Here is a 19102-nt window from a genome sequence, read left to right on the forward strand (position 1 = left end):
TGTTTCTCCCCCTTTTTACATCATGTACACTAATGAGTATTGCAGCAAGTATAAGAACAGACACATCTTAAAGTTTGCTAAAGATTCTGTTATCGTCAGTCTTCTTGATGGGGAGGAACAGGATCATGGGCTGGTGGTGGATAACACACCAAGCCACAATGTTGATTCTTTCCTCTATCTATATGAAAAAATTAAATATTTGTATCTGTATTAACCTTTTGTATTACTGCTTGATTTGGAAACCTTAACCTTGTCCAATAAGAATACATGTGTATGTCTTGCTAAAATGGCCAGTAAGATCTCAGGGAGGAGTCAGGCCAATCTTTTGGTCATTTACAACAGGCAGGTCCTTCAGCGCTAACGTTATATTGGACTGCTGTGACCATCCACTTCAGGGGGAGCTTGAGCTATTTTCCTCAGGCTGTTGTTTCAGGGCACCTGTTTGGAGGACTAAAAGTCTCCATGTCTCCTTCATACCAAGTGCTACTGATATGCTTAATGACAATTAGCACTCTGGCTGTATTCTTTGCACAACCCTTGCACACATTTGCACTCTGTATGAATTTCCATTTCAATTTCTAGTTTTGTGACTCATTGTTGAGGTTGTCAAAATTGTTCCTTTGTCTTCGGTCATTAAGTGAACCGTTGCTGCATATTAAGTTTCCCCAGGTGGGACAATAAAGGTAATCTTGAAGGCAAGTTGGCAGCAGCATCGTGATGCCCTGGGCAATGTTCTGCAGGGAAACCTTGGGTCTTGGCATTCATGTGGATGTTACATTGACATGTACTACCTATATAAAAACATTGTTGCAGACCAAGTACACTCCTTCATGGCAATGGTATTCCCTAATCACAGTGGCCTCTTTCAGCAGGATAATGTGCCCTGCCAATTTGCAAAAATTATTCCAGAATAAGGAATGGTTTTGAACAACATGGCAAAGAGTTCAAGGTGCTTACTTGGCCTCTAAATTCCCCAGATCTCAATCCCATTGAGTATCTGTGGGATGCGCTGGACAAAAAAAGTTTGATCAATTGAGGCCCTGCCTTCCAGTGGGTGGTTTTAATGTTATGGCTGATCGGTGTATAAATCTGAGACCACAGAGACACTGCATTATTCAGGAAAGAGGCAAAAATCAACTCCCAGGCATGGATGAACTTTTGTCCCAAATGAACTCAAAAGACAACAAAGGACCTGATGGAAAAAGTTGGTGGCATCAGGTAACAGAATATGTACAGTACATCCACCAAGTATTGACATCACCTGAAAGGCTGTTGTGCAAGCATGAAGCCCATAGGAGGTTTTTGTCTCTGATCTGATGAAACAAAAATTTAACTATTTGGCCATAATGACCAGTGCTATTCACAGACAAAAACAGGGCGAGACATTTAATCCAATGAACACCATCCCACTGTTGCATCATATGGAGATGCTTTTCTGGAAAAGTACTGGTACACTTCAGAAAAGTATCATGATGAAGCCTACCCCAAGCATTTTCTGACTTCAAAAAATGAAATGGTAATGCCACCAAATACTAACAAAGTGTAAGCAAACTTTTGACCCACTTTAAACATTATATAGTAAATAAAAGCTGAAAAACCTGTTTTTACTATTTTGAAATTATGGAATAAAAAAGTACATAGTGACATACAGGAAGTGCATCAAAAAATGAAAAATGTGAAGCTGTTTGAATGTCTTTAGCCTAGACATAAACTTTTAAGCTGGTGTGCTCCCTGAATGCCAGTAAGTTTTCAGACTATTTTGATCAAATTAGTATGTAATTGTGTCAAAAAAATGTCCTCTCCGAGACAGCTAATTTTTCAATATAAAATAGCATGTCTAAAATGATTATTTTCATCCTAAAATGTGGTCAGGATATTGGGACATAAATATTAGAGACAACTAACACAAAGCTTACAGCCTTATATTTACAAGCACTATGGAAGTAGTGGATTCTGAATTGTCAAAAAAAATGTCCTCTCCGAGAATCACTTCATTTGTTTCTCCCAGCCCTGCTTAAAGCTACACTTAATCTTGTTATAATACAAACTATTACACATGCCTATGTTCATATGTGTATTAATTTCCAAAAGTGCAGATTTGATAGTTTTTTTTTTATTTTAATTTTGGACCCCTGTGACATAAACTTTGTACCCTGATTGTAAAACAACCCTTAAATGACAAGTTCCCCAGTGGTATGCTTTAATTTACCGGTAAACCTACACCATATAGAATGATTTCTAAGTGCATAATTTTTGATTAGTGATTTACATGCATACTATTAAATTGCTGGTTTCATGAATTTGGCTGTTAGGTTTTTGTTAACTCAAAAGCAGGTGATAAGGAAATTAACACAGGTCATTTTTAAATACTTTAATTCACAACTTCTTAATATTAACTAAAGATACAACACTGACATTTTACAGTTCAAGGTCACAGATTCAACTGAATGAAAAAGATTAGTCAGTAATAAAAGATGAAGTTGTTCTAGATGTCTCAGCACTGGGTTCTGTTGCAGACTGAAATAGCTTTAAAAGGTGTTTTGTGGCTTTCTGCATAACGTCCTTCTCCCAACACAAGATTATTCCAATAACAAAGTCACGAGGAACAGTTGAATGCTCATCTGAAATGGTTCAACTGGTGTACACAGGTAAAGTGTTCTGTAAAAACTGCAGTATTTAAGGAGTTTACAGTTAGATTCTGCAAAAGATCATGAACATCTGCTGACATTTACACTGCAATAGTCTTAAAAAATACATCCATATCTAAGCTCAAGCTATGTATATAGAGAATCATTAGAGGAAAAAAAATAAAGATATGTATATACGACCTCAAAATGAACATTTTAGCCAGTATTTTTTTGGGGAAATCTTGGTGTGTGTGTGTGTGTGTGGGGGGGGGGGGGGGGGGGGTGTTCGTCAACATGACAACATGGACACAAAAAAGTACAGAGAAACAGAACTGCTGGGATGTTCAAGCCCAAATATTTAGGGATTTTGTTAAACTGGATGGAACGCCATTGCAAATTCTGCTGACTGAAGGCTGAGAAGATGCTAAGCTCGATTCTCACCCAGATCAGTCATTAGCCAAGACATTAAAACGGGAACCAGAAAGATTTGTCAATATGTTCTTTTTAAAGTTAAATTAGGTTCTGTGTCATCAATGTTAGGAAGTGAGAATGCTAGTGGCTATGGTAACATTATAATCACTGAGCACCAAAATACCAGTGTTCTCATTTTTAAAAATGGAGGGAAATGTACACTAAAATACAAATGTCACAAAAAAAGTGGCTATTTCTTTTGCTCTCTGATTAACAGTGCTCCTGATCTATTAAATGGTATAGGGGGTAAGGATTTTTTCAATTATTATGCACTACTACATCCTGACTAGGCCTACACCATTTCCAGTTCTCTTGGCTGAATGTTTGTAGTGATGCTCTCAACATCTATACTCTCCCCTCAAGCTGCAGCTACACTTGCTGTTTATGGTCTATGCTGACAAGCAAGAGGAGAACCGCTCGGTGTCTCAGGGGAAATAATGTCCCAGGAGTTGTGGTAATTAACTTAAGATTCAAATTAGTAATAAGTAACTTGCACATTATTATAGACATGTATCAAGAACATGAAAAAAAAAATGCAGAGCAGCTTCAGTCCTGTAAAGCTAGACTACAGATGAGTTTAGATTTTTCTGTGCGCTAATACATCTGATTAGCTGTTGAATTAAAGCAGGTCTGTTGAAGGAGGAAAAATACTAAGCAATTCTGTGGCCACAAAAAAAAAAAAAAAAATCAAATCTGTACTCAATATTCAGTGTCGAATAATTCCCCCCCCCTCTTTTTTGGTAAAAGTGCCTCCAACTCAAGCCACTGTTATTTGAACCAATCTTCAACATACAAATGGTGTTGAACAAGCAAGACTCCCTGTGACAACCTAGGAACTCCATGTAACTAACTAGGGAATCAACATAACCCTACCCCCCATGAACCATTAAAATATTAATGCAGTCTATGCCTACAGACTTGTGCACTGACCAAACATAGCCAAGGCATTTCGAAAAACAATAGCAAACTGAAATATAGCTAACAAATTATAACAACGCATCATCTCATCTCTTTAAACCTGACACTTAAATTTTGTAAATTCTTGTTTCTCAGGGAGCCTGCTCCAAAAAAAAAAAAAAAAAAAAAAAGCAAGCAGTGAAAGGACATATAGGAACACTGCATAGTGATACAATGTGGTCATTTCTTTTAGTTTACTTTATCAAAATCAAGGCAAAATTCCAATGAGTAAAAGAAACACTTATGCAACAGAAAATCAAACATTTCCCTCTTTGGATCACCAAAGTTGGTCATACATATGAAAAATGCATAATTTGAGATAAGACTCCCAACTCAGACTGAAATAATCATGTTTTGATCCAAGTAGCATCCCAGTATAAGAAATTCTAATAGTATATGTGGATATAAAAGTCACTTTTGATCTCTTTAGTCTATACAGAGTGTACAAGTGGATGAATCTGTATCACAGGTGACAAATTGACTCGCAAGATTTTCTGAGCCTCTTTCCTCACCTCCTCATCAGTGACCGACTCATCCACTTTGATGACTTTCCACTGAAGACTATTTCCATTCAGTTTAGGCATGTCTTGGCCATTTGTGAGGAGTGCTGGCTGGGACCAACCTAAACCTTGGCAGTTCAGCCTCCTCATTGAATCGCTGTCCTCACAGTTCAAAACATTACTCATCACAGCAGACTTACCCGATATTATCTGGACCTTTTTACCTTCTTTCAGACTAATACCGTTTTGATAAACAATTGGGGCAGAATCTCCAATGAGGGCATCATCCACTTTAACTGGACAAGACAAAACTCTTTTATTGTCCAAAGCTACTACACTTGATGTTTGAGTGATGTTTTCTGAAGGAGAATGTGGTATCCCAGAGAGTGTTGGTGGACACTGGATACTGGGACTGATCATGCTTTGTGAGTCCACACCAAAGTGAATTTGCAACCTTGCAGTATGGCCCCCAGTAACACCCTTTATGTTTGTTAATTTCAGGCACTGCTGCACTTGAACAGAACTTGGAATCGGCACTGATGGTTTTGGTGAAACAGTCTGCTTGAGAGTATCTACTGAGAGATTGTTCAGTAGAATCTTGGGCTGGTTTTGTAAGATGGCCTTGGTGGTTGTACCGAAAGCTGAGGAACTGGCATCCTTATTCTTCATCAGAGTCTTTCGACCTCGTTTCTTACAAGGTTTTTGTACTCTTGGAACCCTACTGCCAACCTCTGTTGTAACGGACCGTGCCGTGCAAGACCTATATCCATATACATCTTTGCTTCTTAGCACCACTGGTTTACGCCCTTCATCTTTTAATGCCTGAAGAAAAGATACCATTTGCTTCTCTGTCTCTGAGAGGTCCTGGGAAATGGGATTGAAGACCTTCAGGGCCTCCTTGAGGGCAGTCTGTCCAGCTGTAGCAAATCTGGACCAGGAGAGAACAGCCCTCTCCACATTTGGTTCTTCACAATTCATGGTACCCATCCACAGATGGGATGCATAAAGGCTTCAGGTGTCTGTGAATATGAAAGATATGGGTTAGGTTAAGCCCAGTCTAACAAGTATAAACTGAAACATATTGAAACAATAAAGGAACGAGCAAAGAAATGTGGGTCACATCACATTACAGCTACCAGGCTGCGACACATGCAGCATCACTACACATGTAGTGAGTCTCATCATCTTCAAACTGCCTCTGATGCAACATTGCAGGACAGATGAATATAGTCTTGATACCATACAACCACTGTACAGAAAATACTGGAATTTCTTAACCTGGGTCCCATTTTCCCCCATCTCTTTGGGTCAAAATATTTACTAATGACAAAAACAGCTTGAAATCAGCCCAGTATTGATTTAGAACACTATAAACAGTTATACAGTGTAATTCTATGGGGAAAGCCATCCATCCATTATCTGTAGCCACTTATTCTGTACAGCACGGGCGATTGCTCTAAGACAACGAGGGAGGCTCAGCCTCCTCTAAAAATGATGAACATCATGTAGGATGAATTGCGCTAGGCTTATGTTATAGCCGACCTTATAACATTGCTATTTCAGATCCAGAATCATAGAAATATATGTGCTCAACCCAACTACAGTGCGAAATCATTCCGTTATAACTTTCCCCAGTTTGCCTGTGTGCGCGTGAGTTTTTCCCCCTCGTGACAACGCGATGCAGCCCAGCCTCAGTGGACTTCAATGGCATTTGGGAGCTATGCGCTTTCAATGTCAAAATGCAAGACGATTATTGGACAAATACTGCGAAAACGCCCGCCCCACGGACTCCCAGCCTCAGTGGACTTCAATGGCATTTGGGAGCTATGCGCTTTTCAATCTCAAAATGCAAGACGATTATTGGACAAATACTGCGAAAACGCCTGCCCCACAGACTCCCAGCCTCAGTGGACTTCAATGGCATTTGGGAGCTCTGCGCTTTTCAATATCAAAGTGCAAGAGGATTATTGGACAAATACTGCGAAAACGCCCGCCCCATGGACTCCCAGCCTCAGTGGACTTCAATGGCATTTGGGAGCTATGCGCTTTTCAATATCAAAGTGCAAGAGGATTATTGGACAAATACTGCGAAAACGCCCGCCCCACGGACTCCCAGCCTCAGTGGACTTCAATGGCATTTGGGAGCTCTGCGCTTTTCAATCTCAAAATGCAAGATGGTTATTGGACAAATACTGCGAAAACGCCCGCCCCACGGACTCCCAGCCTCAGTGGACTTCAATGGCATTTGGGAGCTCTGCGCTTTTCAATCTCAAAATGCAAGATGGTTATTGGACAAATACTGCGAAAACGCCCGCCCCACGGACTCCCAGCCTCAGTGGACTTCAATGGCATTTGGGAGCTATGCGCTTTTCAATCTCAAAATGCAAGATGGTTATTGGACAAATACTGCGAAAACGCCCGCCCCACGGACTCCCAGCGGGAGGGACATGGCAAAGTTTTCCGCGAGGAGACTGGTGATTGGTGAAAGTGGCCGGATATTTTCTTTGATTGACAGCTCGTTTCAAATATAGACAGGCAGCGGTGAATCTCAGTTCAGTCCCATGCGGATTCGCAAGCGCTGTGGTGTATTGTAAGAGATCAGCTGACATTTCGATTTCATTCATTACATACGGTTTCTACCAGCTTTTTTAGTTTGTATATATTTTCATTGTAAATAAAGTGTAAATATAGTGTTGTCAAGTTTGCTATCTTAGTTCCAGAAATTTCGTTTATTTGAGTGACTGAACTTGAACTTGAGGGGGCTAGTCAGCTAGCAAGAAAGCTGCGCACGGATGCCAAGCATTGCTGATTTAATTTTGCCGAAGCCATTTGCCAGTCTTCCTTTCGAGGAAAAAATTAAAATTAAAGAGCAGGGTAGACCAACACCTCAAATTGACTTGGTGAAAAAGGTAGGGAATAATACTTGTTCCTTTCAGCTCTCCTGGTACGAGAAAGTGAATTGGCTAACAGCAAGTGACCCACATCAACAACAGTAAATAGGCTACTTTAGTAATATGTCATGGATGGACCAAAAATATAGAATCTATTTAAAATGTTTATGCTGAGTATATTATATTGGAATATATATTTTTCTGGATATGAATTAAACACGGCTACAATTTGGAAAACATTTTTAAACAAAAACACAGCCGAGAACATTTCACACTACAGACCTGGATTAAAAGTGAAGGGTTATCAAAATGGTCAATAAAACATTTCTCAGTCAAAATAAGTAAAATATAGGGAAAGTGTCATTGAATGAAATGTGTGGCACCCAGCTCTATGTTTGGCTCCCCAAGGTCAGTGCTTGTGCCTATTCCAGAACACTCTGCTGTTACTGCTGAGGTTCCTGACAAAGAGCTGCTTTCAATAATGATCAATTTTTAAACAACATGCCACAATTTTAAAATATCAAATGTTAAAATATACCCCCCCAACACCACCATCATGTATATTGGACAGTAGGCTAATGGGCCAAAAGAACCTGTTATTTCATAGTTTGTGACCCTGCCAACAATCAGCCAGATCAGAGGCAAGAGTATGGGCAAAATTGATGTGTTTTTTCTTTTAAAATCTGGAAATATCGTAACCGACCAGCCTCCCCTGTTTGAAAGACTACCAGCCGCCACTGCTGTACAGGGTCGCAGGCAAGCTGGAGCCTATCCCAACTGACTATAGGCAAGAAGCGGGGTACACCCTGGACAAGTCGCCAGGTCATCGCAGGGCTGACGCATAGAGACAAACAAACAACCTTTCACACTCACACCTACAGTCAATTTAGAGCCACCAATTAACCTAACCTGCATGCCTTTGGACTGTGGGTGAAACCGGAAGACCCAGAGGAAACCCGTGCAGGCACGGGGAGAACATGCAAACTCCACACAGAAAGGCCCTTGTCTGCTACTGGGCTTGAACCCAGGACCTTCTTGCTGTGAGGTGACAGTGCTAACCACTACACCACCGTGCCACCTTATGGGGAAATCAATTGTGCTAAAGTAAACCACTTGTTTTCACCACTGACAGGCTCATGGTGTTATTCTAAGTAAACCACTCGTTTTCACCACTGACAGGCTCATGGTGTTATTGTAAGTCTTTGACAACATGGAAAGGATCCCTACAGAGATACACCTGTGTCCGTTTACCTCAATAACTGTAAAGAAACCCCAGTGTGATAAATCGACTACAGGCACTGAATGGGGTGCTACGTCATAGATCAAAAGAAGTGAAAGGTAAAACAATGCCCATTGAAAGAGTGTCATTTTCTACAGTTTCTTCACTATTATCGAGGTAACCAGACACGTGCATCTCTGTAGGGATCCTTTCCATGTTGTCCAAGACTTGTAACATTACGACCGTCAGTGGCAAAAATAAGTGGTTTATACTTTGACGGAGATGATTTCCCTGTAGAATTATGCTGCATAACTGTTTTGTGGGTGCCAGTTATAACTCAATAATGGTCTGATTTCAATCATTTTTGTCCCTAGACAATATTTGGACCCAAAGAGATAGGGAAAATAGGATCCAAGTTATAAAAATCCCAAAATTTTCCTTTAACATTAAAAAATAGGGCGGCACGGTGGTGTAGTGGTTAGCGCTGTTGCCTCACAGCAAGAAGGTCCGGGTTCGAGCCCCGTGGCCGGCGAGGGCCTTTCTGTGCGGAGTTTGCATGTTCTCCCCATGTCCGCGTGGGTTTCCTCCGGGTGCTCCGGTTTCCCCCACAGTCCAAAGACATGCAGGTTAGGTTAACTGGTGACTCTAAATTGACCGTAGGTGTGAATGTGAGTGTGAATGGTTGTCTGTGTCTATGTGTCAGCCCTGTGATGACCTGGCGACTTGTCCAGGGTGTACCCCGCCTTTCGCCCGTAGTCAGCTGGGATAGGCTCCAGCTTGCCTGCGACCCTGTAGAACAGGATAAAGTGGCTAGAGATAATGAGATGAGATGAGATTAAAAAATAGACATCTGGATCAACAGTGAAGTCCAGGCTTTACTGAGCCTACAAGTGATCGAGGAAATAGAAGATTTTGACATATCTAAGCAAAATATAAAAATCTTAATTAAAATAAACATGCTTATCCATCACATAAGAAAACAATCCACACCAACATGTTGAATAAACCTATTTTAAGCAGCCCCTAAGCATTTTCCACAACAACTTTGCTCTTTACTGTTGGCATGCAACACTTCCTGGTTTCCCCCATTCTACAGCACTGTGGAATGATCTGTTTTTATAGAAACATGCAACTGAAACACAAAAGTGGACAAAGTTAAATCCAAATGTTTCTTGCTTTTTTCACAAGAACTTTGATGGACAAGAGGCACATTCCTATGAAAAACAACAAACTAGTGACATCCCTATAGCAATCTTCAGCCAACTTATTTATTTCAGTGTTCCTATTGGCAATGCAAATAGAACAAGAGTGCCCTGAGAGCACAGTATCCCCATGCTGGCAACTATATCTATACATAAGGACATAACTCTGGTAAAATGTGACTGAATTGAACAAAATTGCAACATGCGTATTACCAACAAATAACAAAGAATCCTGTCAAGTTTCATGAAATTCCTCCAAAAATTGTGAGAGGAGTTGATTTCAGAAGGTAAGTACCCTTCTCGGAATGGACTGACATCACCACAACATGATCCCCCCCCCCCCCCCGGGCCTTTTGGCCAGCGGGGGATTTAAAAAAAAAAAAAAAAGGCCCTTGAAGGCATGTAGTTCTCAGGGGAGCTCCCCAGTGAGTAGTTCCTCTCAAGGAGTCCCTAAAACTGTTTGGTCCAAAAGCGCCGACTCAGGACATCAAGGAGAAAATGAGCAAGAGCACGTATGTAGTTTTCCAGAATGAAGCGTAGAGTCATGGTAAGTAGTTTATGTGGTATGGATTGAAGTCATTACATGATTGGTTCAATGTGAATTTGAGGCCATAAACACAATGAAGGCACCCCTCAAAAACCCATTTTCAGCAGCATAAACACACGCATTCAGCCTATATTCCAATTCCTTCAGAAAGCATGGTACTTTCAAAATTCCAAGGAAATTAAGTCTTCACCTGGAAAAATTGACCTTAAAGAGCTGGCATAATTAATGACATTCAATTTTCCTCCAACATTGAGTGGAGACTTTCTTTTCTTCAAAGACATGTCCTAGGTTTCTTTTCTTTCACAGACATTTCTCTTTGAATAATGTTTTTTGACACAATCCCTTATGCCATTTGAGTACCCACTTGTAGTGGAACCCTTGATTTACCTCTACCTAAGGATTGGTCAAGCTCTTTCAATCCATCTATACATGGGGCTCTGCTCAGTTAAGATTCCAAATTGCTACCTTCCATGATAGTCAGCTATTCTTGACTAGCGCCATTGCACGAGTCATCTTGTAGATGACTTATGCTATCCGAGCTGAGTTGGTTGTTGATCACACCTAATTCAGGGGCATTCCATGGCCTAATGGCTAGCAAAGCAACTTTAGGACCAAAAAGGTCACCAGTTCAATTCCCTGGACCAGCAGGAATGGCTGAAGTGCCCTTGAGCAAGGCACCTAACCCCCAACTGCTGCTCTGGGTATGTTGTTCTGGATAATAGCATCTGCTAAATGCCATGCATTCTTATAAAGTGCCTGGCAAAACACAAACATTCTAAGCAACTGTAATCTCATAATTCTTTTGAGGTTTCAAAACAAGCCAACACCCATCTCCACAGTGACCCCTTCTGGCCAATTTTGCTATAGTCACATCTTGATAATGTTATTCTGTGATATAACTCAGACAAATGTTGACAAATTCTACTTATTATTCTGGAGGGTGATGTCAGGCCATCAATACATATGATCAATATGTGTTTCAGAGAAATCGCCAATCAAAGGAACAAAAGCTTTCAGATTGTCAGACAGCAAAATTGGATGATAATGAACACTTTCAATAAATATTTGTGTGTTGCATTTATTAACGTGCGTGGCTAATTCAATTGCTTGGTATTTCAATTTATCGTAAATGAGATTTAGAAAGATAAATCAATTGACAGGCAGTTATGTTTATTGGGATAAATTGAGCAATAACCCAGAGCCTTAACACATTCAGCTACTGAGCTCCGTATCAATGCGCTGTCGAAGCGCGCAGAAGGTGTTAGTACGCCTGTCATTATAGTGCGGACTTTCCATAGCATAGAAAATCGCCATGTTTCAATTTGTGTAACTGAACTTGTTTCATATCACTGGTCATATAAACCTATGTAAACAGGAAAAACGCAGAAGAGTTTGGTCGCATCTAACTACAGCCCCCAAAAATACCATTGGCCATACTGAGCCTAGCTACATTGCTAACAGGAGTGACGGCACGTCTGACTGCGTCTGACTGACTGGGAGGTCGCGCAAAGCTCGGAGAGGTACGGAGCAGCTCGTCTCAATTCAGATAAGAGCATATTTCATTATGGAAGTATGGTGGACTGTTCCTTTAAATTACGTGCTCGTTTTTTGAATGGAGACGTGGAAAGAGGAATGAACAGGGGTAGATGGAAGCCGGTACGCCAACATTCTGATATCCTCCAGAATTCTTTAATGGTCCGGAATAAATTGAATGCTACACGTTGATGGATTACTTTGTTCTTCTACGCCCTTTTTGAGGAATGTATTGTCGGACTAAAACCAACATCTGAAGAGGTGAGATCGCTCCTTTTTTTCCCCCTATTTTTGCTGGCGGGATTGTTTTTGTTTTTGGAAAGCGCACGGGCGGTGCACGGTTTTGGTTATACTGCTTCCACAGTGTTTGGACTAAAGACTCTGTCCTAAGGGCTATTCCACTCACTCACTCACTCACTCACTCACTCACTCACTCTCACTTTGCACCATTACACAATAAATATTCACAGTGAAAATATTTTGTAAGCGCGTTTCATGAACCAAGTTATAGGTATTGTTGACAACTCGCATCAAGTTCGTTACACTTCTACCTGGCGTGAAGCACTGACAGTCATGTTGTTGTGACATCATCGTAAACAAATCCGTTCTACTCATCCAGACGACTTCGCAACGGCGCCGTTGCCAGATTTTTCCACTCTGGAACCCGTTCTCAAAAGATTTCGTTTTGGGGCACCCAAAACGCCGGTGCCGTGTGGACACCAGGCCGAAACGATAAACAATTTTATCAGATTCACCTGAATCCGTTGCCGTGTGGACAGGGCCTCAGAGTTCCTCATTTCCAACCATAGAGAAGTGTTACACTGGTGCCAAAACCCAGGACAGAGGAACAACACACCACCATGGAGTCCAAACCAGTCAGAGAGCTCCTCCAGACACTCACCAATGACCTCCAGTGCCAACACCAAGAATTTGTTGCGCTGTCCGTAAAGTGGGGCAGCACTTCTTGGGCTCCACTTGAGGCCCAGGCAGAGAACCCACAGGTGATCTGGAGCTTGGTCCCATCAACAGGTACTCTAGCAGTTGCTCCTACAGTCAGCACACCCATCCAGCTGGTCAAGATGGGGTCGCAGGACGACCCCAAAGCCTTTGTTTAGCTGTTTGAGCATGTCCCAGAGGCAAGCTCATGGCCATCCTCACAGAGGGCATCATACAATAGCCACTCCTGTTGGGAGAAGCCCAGCTCATGGCTCAGCAGCTTCTGGCCACCAGCATGCTGGAGTACCCTGACCTGAAGTGGGCTATACTGCAGTGGGTCAACCGCGGCCCAGAAGAGCACCAACAGGGCTTCTGCCCGCTGGCATATGACAAAGTCAGCCACCCGTTTGAGTTCATACAACAGCACCGAGACACCTGTCGACAGTGGCTGCTGGCAGGCAAGTGCAATGTCGACGCCATCAATCAAGTGACACCAGAGCAGTTTGTCACACAACTACAGCACAAGACATGTGGATCCAGTGTCACCGTGTGGCATTGCTGGAGGTCTGGCTGGCAGAGGACCACCTGACAGCATTTCAAGGAGCAAGCATCCCCCCCCAAAAAGTCCCACAGAAATGGGGTGGGGGTGAGAGAGAGAGTGCGAGAGAGTGCAGTCCCCCCCCCCATGGAAATGGGGGCCAAGTGCCACGGAATCTGCTCCCCACACTCGTGTTTTTCCTTGTGTCTCCTCACCCCCTCCCCTTCTGTGCTGCCACTAACACCCCCCAATCAGGTGGGCCTGGCCGTGCCCACCAAAATCAGGAGAAAGTCCGGGTAGGCCTGTTGGCACAGCAGGAAGGCTGGGATTACTTGGAATCAGCAGTTCTGTAAGGAGGTGAGGCTTCTGATTCACATTCCTGATGTGCCACAGGTTTCCCCTGAGCAAGCAAGAACGTATTACATTTCTGCGAGTATTCAAGGGGGTACACAGGTACACATCAGGCTTTGGTGGATTCTGGTTGTAAATCAGACCTCCTCCCTGCATCAAAACCTGATTCAATGCAGGGCATTGGGGAATGCATGATTGGTGAAGGTTACGTGTGCATACAGGGATGTCAACAAATATCCACTACTACCCATCACTATTCATTTCTGGAGTGAAAAGCATAGCATGGAGGCGGTGGTTAGCCCAAGCCTCACCCATCCACTTATCCTGGGAACAGATTGGTCAGAGTTTAACACTCTGGGGTTGAGAGCTTCGCCAGTGAAGCTCGACAGGTTTAGAATGAGTAGGTCATGTATTTAGATAAATATCTTCATGAGTTTTTCATAATACAAGCATGATAAACATATTGACAAACTTTATACTTTACATTTTCCTATGTGCCCATTGCCAAATAATATTATAGTTTTATAATTACCTAAATTAGATGAAACATAAAACTTGTCACCTTACTCAGTCACACCAGCGTTGGCACACCGAGTGCCCACTTATGCATTCATAAAAGACTATACACATGGTAACGGCATAATAAATCACCTTCAATCTTTTGGTTTTGATTGGTTTCTCTTTCACGGTGGGAACACCCACCATAAACAGGATAAAATCTGTCAGATAAAGTTTAGGCTATTTGGAGGTAAAACTCATGGCACGCGGACTGTATGCACTTCGGATGATTCAGGACAGCGATTCAATTCAATCTTGAGAATTCAATCTTGAGAACTGCAACACTGTGAGCAGTGCCCTTTAAAAAAAAAAAAAAAAAACTTCGACTCGATCCAGCCAAAGATCAACTTGAGTAAATGTAAATATTTCTTCTATTTATTATTAGCAGATCAGTTTGATAAGCCTAGCCTCAACGCCAGGCATTGCCCGAATGCCCGACCAAGACATTTGGGCAGAAATATTTGTGAGTTAGGCCCGTTCGGGCACACCTATGGTTGGCTTCTTTAAGCACAAAAATGATTTTTGAGCGAGTACATTACAAAAAACAAGACGTATTAACCAGCATCTTCGACTCCTCTATGATCCCCTGTTTTTTTCTTTCAGATTTGTAATGGCAATTCTGATTGGCTCACTTCAGGCGCATGTGCACATTTGTGTGTGTGTTCTTAAAGTGGTGCATATAGTGTTTACCATCCTCCTATCAAGTAGCATCTGTGACCAGGGATTCTCAGCAGTCAAAAGAATCAAAAGTGACTGGAGCTCACATGTGCACGCACAGAGCAAAAGAGAGAGAGAGAGAGAGAGTATATTTGTGGGTAATTATATGGATCTGTGATGCCTGCTGGAAAAGAAGAGCAGGGAGGATTGGGAATTGAGCAGCAGTCATTTGTTTACACTGAATACCAAAACTTGTAGCGTCCTAGCAACCATCACAAAGACGCGGACAAAACTCCTATTTACCCAGGCAAAAACGATACAGAATTTATCTTGTAGTGTCCTGATCCCTAGATCTTTAACCCAGCCACATATAAAAAGTTGTACGGCTCCATGCTCTTCCAGGTTTTCATCTGTTTGTCCGTGTAGAACGATATCTGCAGCACCAGGTAGTTTGAGACGTCAGAGAACTCAACGGATGGACAGTTTTCCAGCTCAATGAATGAATAACTTTAAACACAATAAGTGGATCAGCAGAACTGATAGGGTCATGCATGTACAGATGCAAATAATTATAAATACAAAAGGCTAAAAATATACAATCTTTTTGGGGGAAAAATCTGCTGATTATCTTCACATTAAGTTAATTGATAGTATGCATAACTATTGTCTTTGTGTTTAGTTACAGCTACAATATGATCAAATTTTATTCTACTAATGATGTCAAACTTAGGTCGTAAATTTCTTTCATAGGAAAAATCCTTCTTTGTTAGTGTGTAAGGATCTAAATCCCATTCAGTGGTTTCTACATCCACTTCTTGAGTGTACTTCTTGGTTTTAATAGCCTGTTTGGTTGCTGTACACAAACATGGCAATAAGTTCTTGTGCTAATGGATCAGACTCCACTTTTGGATCATTAATCCCTTTTGACTGAAAATTCCCTGCATGCATGATTTGGCTTCTGGCACATCCATACAGTTTTAAATACAATACTTACAATCTAAAAATTAGTTTTTATTGCATTTATTTAAATTCCCATCTGTAACAGGGAGTGATGTTACATCCCATTAATACAATTTAAAATAGAATAGATGAACCAAAATAATTGGGGATCTTTTTTAATGGGCCCTGACTTGGTACAAGTATGAACAGGTGGGCCTTAAAGCAGAAAAGGTTGAGGACCCCTGCTCTACAGGGCCCGGATCTTGATGCATATAATGCTGAGAGGGCGGTCCACCTATGGTGGATGGAGGGACAGTGTGAACAGCACCCACAATTTGCAGAGGCTGCACAGGAAGCTGATTTACACAAGGACGACAGGTTGTTTAATTTCCTCCTAAATGCAATAGCAAACAGAATGATGACAGTACTGCAGTACAGACTCCTGTTTTACAATGTTTTTAGTTTTATAAAACATCTTTGCAATACTGCTGGTCATTGTTATAGGTAAAACAAAGTGTTTTGTGCCCTAAACTCTATATAAAAAGACGTATTATGTACTAGTATCATAATAAAAAAAATAAATTAAAAAAAATAATAAAAAAATTGTCTGAATAACTCCATTATATCCCTAGAAAACATATCAGTATTGCCTTGAACTGTGTACTTGAAAACTTGCCAAAATACCACAAAATTTTAAGGCAAAAGGAAATTCAAGGGAGAAAAATTTGAGGCCACTTGCCCTGCAGGGCAAAAGGTGTCAAAGAGGCCTGTTTGTGTGTGCTGTAGTGCATACACAGGGAAAAATGACAGCAATTTTTCCGGAGTTAAAAGTCTTTTCCTCAAAAACAGTTAATTTTGCTTGACTGAGTTTAAAGAGTAAAATTTGGAGTGGGAGCAAAATTACAGAGTAATTATGTAACAGAGCAGGTTGTGGCACTGAACTGAGTAAAATAGTACAAGAGTTAATTTCAAGACACACTGAACAGTGTCAAATACCAGATAAATGAAGCTGTTGTGTAAAAAACAAAAGGCAGTTTTAGAACAGTGTTGGAATGTGTGGAGGGAAGAAAACAAACAAACAAAAACAACAACATTACCTTACCCATTGTGACTTGACCTGATGGGATTAAGAGTTAATCTGACAGGATTAAAAAATGACAGTGGGAGGGGTTTTCACTCTTACTGTAACGGAAGGAATTTTTTTTTTACACTTCTCATTGAATACCCCTCCCACTGCCAATCCTTTATCCCAAAACAAGAGGACATACATTTTTTGATGGCCAGTTAATTGTCCAAATCAATGAAGCAGATTTAAGTTTTTGTGCTTGTTCCATTCCTAAGATTGAAGAGAATGACCTCAAGTGACCAAAACGGTTCACCACAATGGGTAAGGTCATGTTTTTTGTTCCCCCCACACATTCCAACACAGTTTTAAAACTGCTTTTTACATCTTTATTTATCTGTTTTTTTTTTTTTAAAGTACAATCATGACATACTACATAGATATTATTGTAGCTGACCTTCTGCCGAATACAAAAAAAAAAAAGTCATAGGACATTGAAAATACTGCTTAGATTTGTTGAAATTGATAAAATCAGAGCATGGCAAAATCAGAGTGCCAGAAAATACCCTCAGACCCAAGAGGATTAACACATTAACCCCTTAGCTGCCACCCCTAATTAATTGTAATGGGCCGGGCATATAAGACAAAAATAGGTCAAAACTGGGATATTTTGATAATCTTTCTCTAACTTGTTCAGAACTTTATATTTTTAATATTTATATAGAAAAATCACAAAAAACACTTGTAGAGTAAAAATAACTTTAGTAATCAAAAACATCCAAAAAAAACCCAACGGGGTCTCGTCGATGAGAACCTGTCCATAAACATGAATTACTAGTACTTGAAAACACAAGCGTACAACATGGGTACCATTTTTTATAATGGTCTTTGGTATGACCCGACCGTGAATAGAACTCACGATCTCCTGATTGAGAGGCAGACACGCTAACCACTAGGCCAACTCACGGTAATGTGCCATGAGTAGCGTACATCATAAGGCACAGCGGTAAAAGATTTCATGACTTATATGACTCGTCCAAGGGCATTGAAGGGGTTAATAAAACAGTTAGTAGTGGCTGGGTCCTGCATTAGCACGTGACGGGGGAACCCCGCGGCAACACTGGCTGGAGAGGCGGTCCCAGGGCTGTCCGCATTAGCTCTGCAATATGATAGAGTTGTCCTGCCCCTCCTCTCTCTCTGGGAAATCCCTCTGGGGATTTCCCACTGAAATGGTCACGTGACGAGTCTCTGATGCACACTTTTGACCAAGCAAAAGTAATTGATGGTCAGAACTTCCAGCCTAATGTTGCACTTTCCTTTCTGTATTTTTGTATTATTAAGAATAGGCTATATCAAGTGATGCAGGACACTCAGACTAAGGAAGAGCGATGATACAGCTGTTGGTCCTGAAGAGCCATAGGGAACTTTTATTACATGTGGCTCATCGTAATCCCATAGCTGGGCATCTCGGTCAGGATAAAACACTAAATTGTCTCATGGTCTGTTTCTGTTAGCCAGGGATTTGTACCGATGTCCGCAGGTGGTGTGAGACTTGTCGTGAATGCCAGCTGGTAAATTCAGCAGTCATGCCAAAAGCGCCATTGCGCCCATTACCATTAATTGAGCTCCCCTTTGAAAGAATTGGCATGGATCTTGTCAGGCCATTAGATCAATCTGCACATGGGTACTGCTTTGTAGTAGTCATAATGGATTATGCAACGCGGTACCCCTTTGCAATATCTCTGCACAGTGTTACGGAGGCACTCTTTCACATTATCTCCTGAGTAAGGATTCCGAAAGAAATCCTGACTGATCAAGGCACTACTTATGTCACATACAGTGGGGCAAAAAAGTATTTAGTCAGCCACCAATTGTGCAAGTTCTCCCACTTAAAAAGATGCGAGAGGCCTGTAATTTTCATCATAGGTACACTTCAACTATGAGAGACAGAATGGGGGGGAAAGAATCCAGGAAATCACATTGTAGGATTTTTAATTAATTAATTGGTAAACTCCTCGGTAAAATAAGTATTTGGTCACCTACAAACAAGTAAGATTTCTGTCTCTCACAGACCTGTAACAACTTCTTTAAGAGGCTCCTCTGTCCTCCACTC

General features: G+C 41.3%; 1 protein-coding gene across 3 annotated transcripts in view; it reads right to left on the bottom strand.

Annotated features, from left to right (window-relative positions):
• Positions 1 to 2356: 2356 nt before the first annotated feature.
• The window catches only part of ccdc71 (coiled-coil domain containing 71), a 156024-nt gene continuing 139278 nt past the window's right edge, over positions 2357 to 19102 (bottom strand). For all 3 annotated transcript variants that reach the window (XM_060909955.1, XM_060909957.1, XM_060909958.1), the window contains exon 2: positions 2357 to 5574. In XM_060909955.1, coding sequence (XP_060765938.1) covers positions 4487 to 5542 — 1056 coding nt within the window. In that variant the 5' untranslated portion in view covers positions 5543 to 5574 and the 3' untranslated portion in view covers positions 2357 to 4486. The remainder of the gene's footprint in view (positions 5575 to 19102) is intronic.

This window comes from Neoarius graeffei, chromosome 26 (genome assembly GCF_027579695.1).
Source record: "Neoarius graeffei isolate fNeoGra1 chromosome 26, fNeoGra1.pri, whole genome shotgun sequence".
NCBI classification, from domain to species: Eukaryota; Metazoa; Chordata; class Actinopteri; order Siluriformes; family Ariidae; genus Neoarius; species Neoarius graeffei.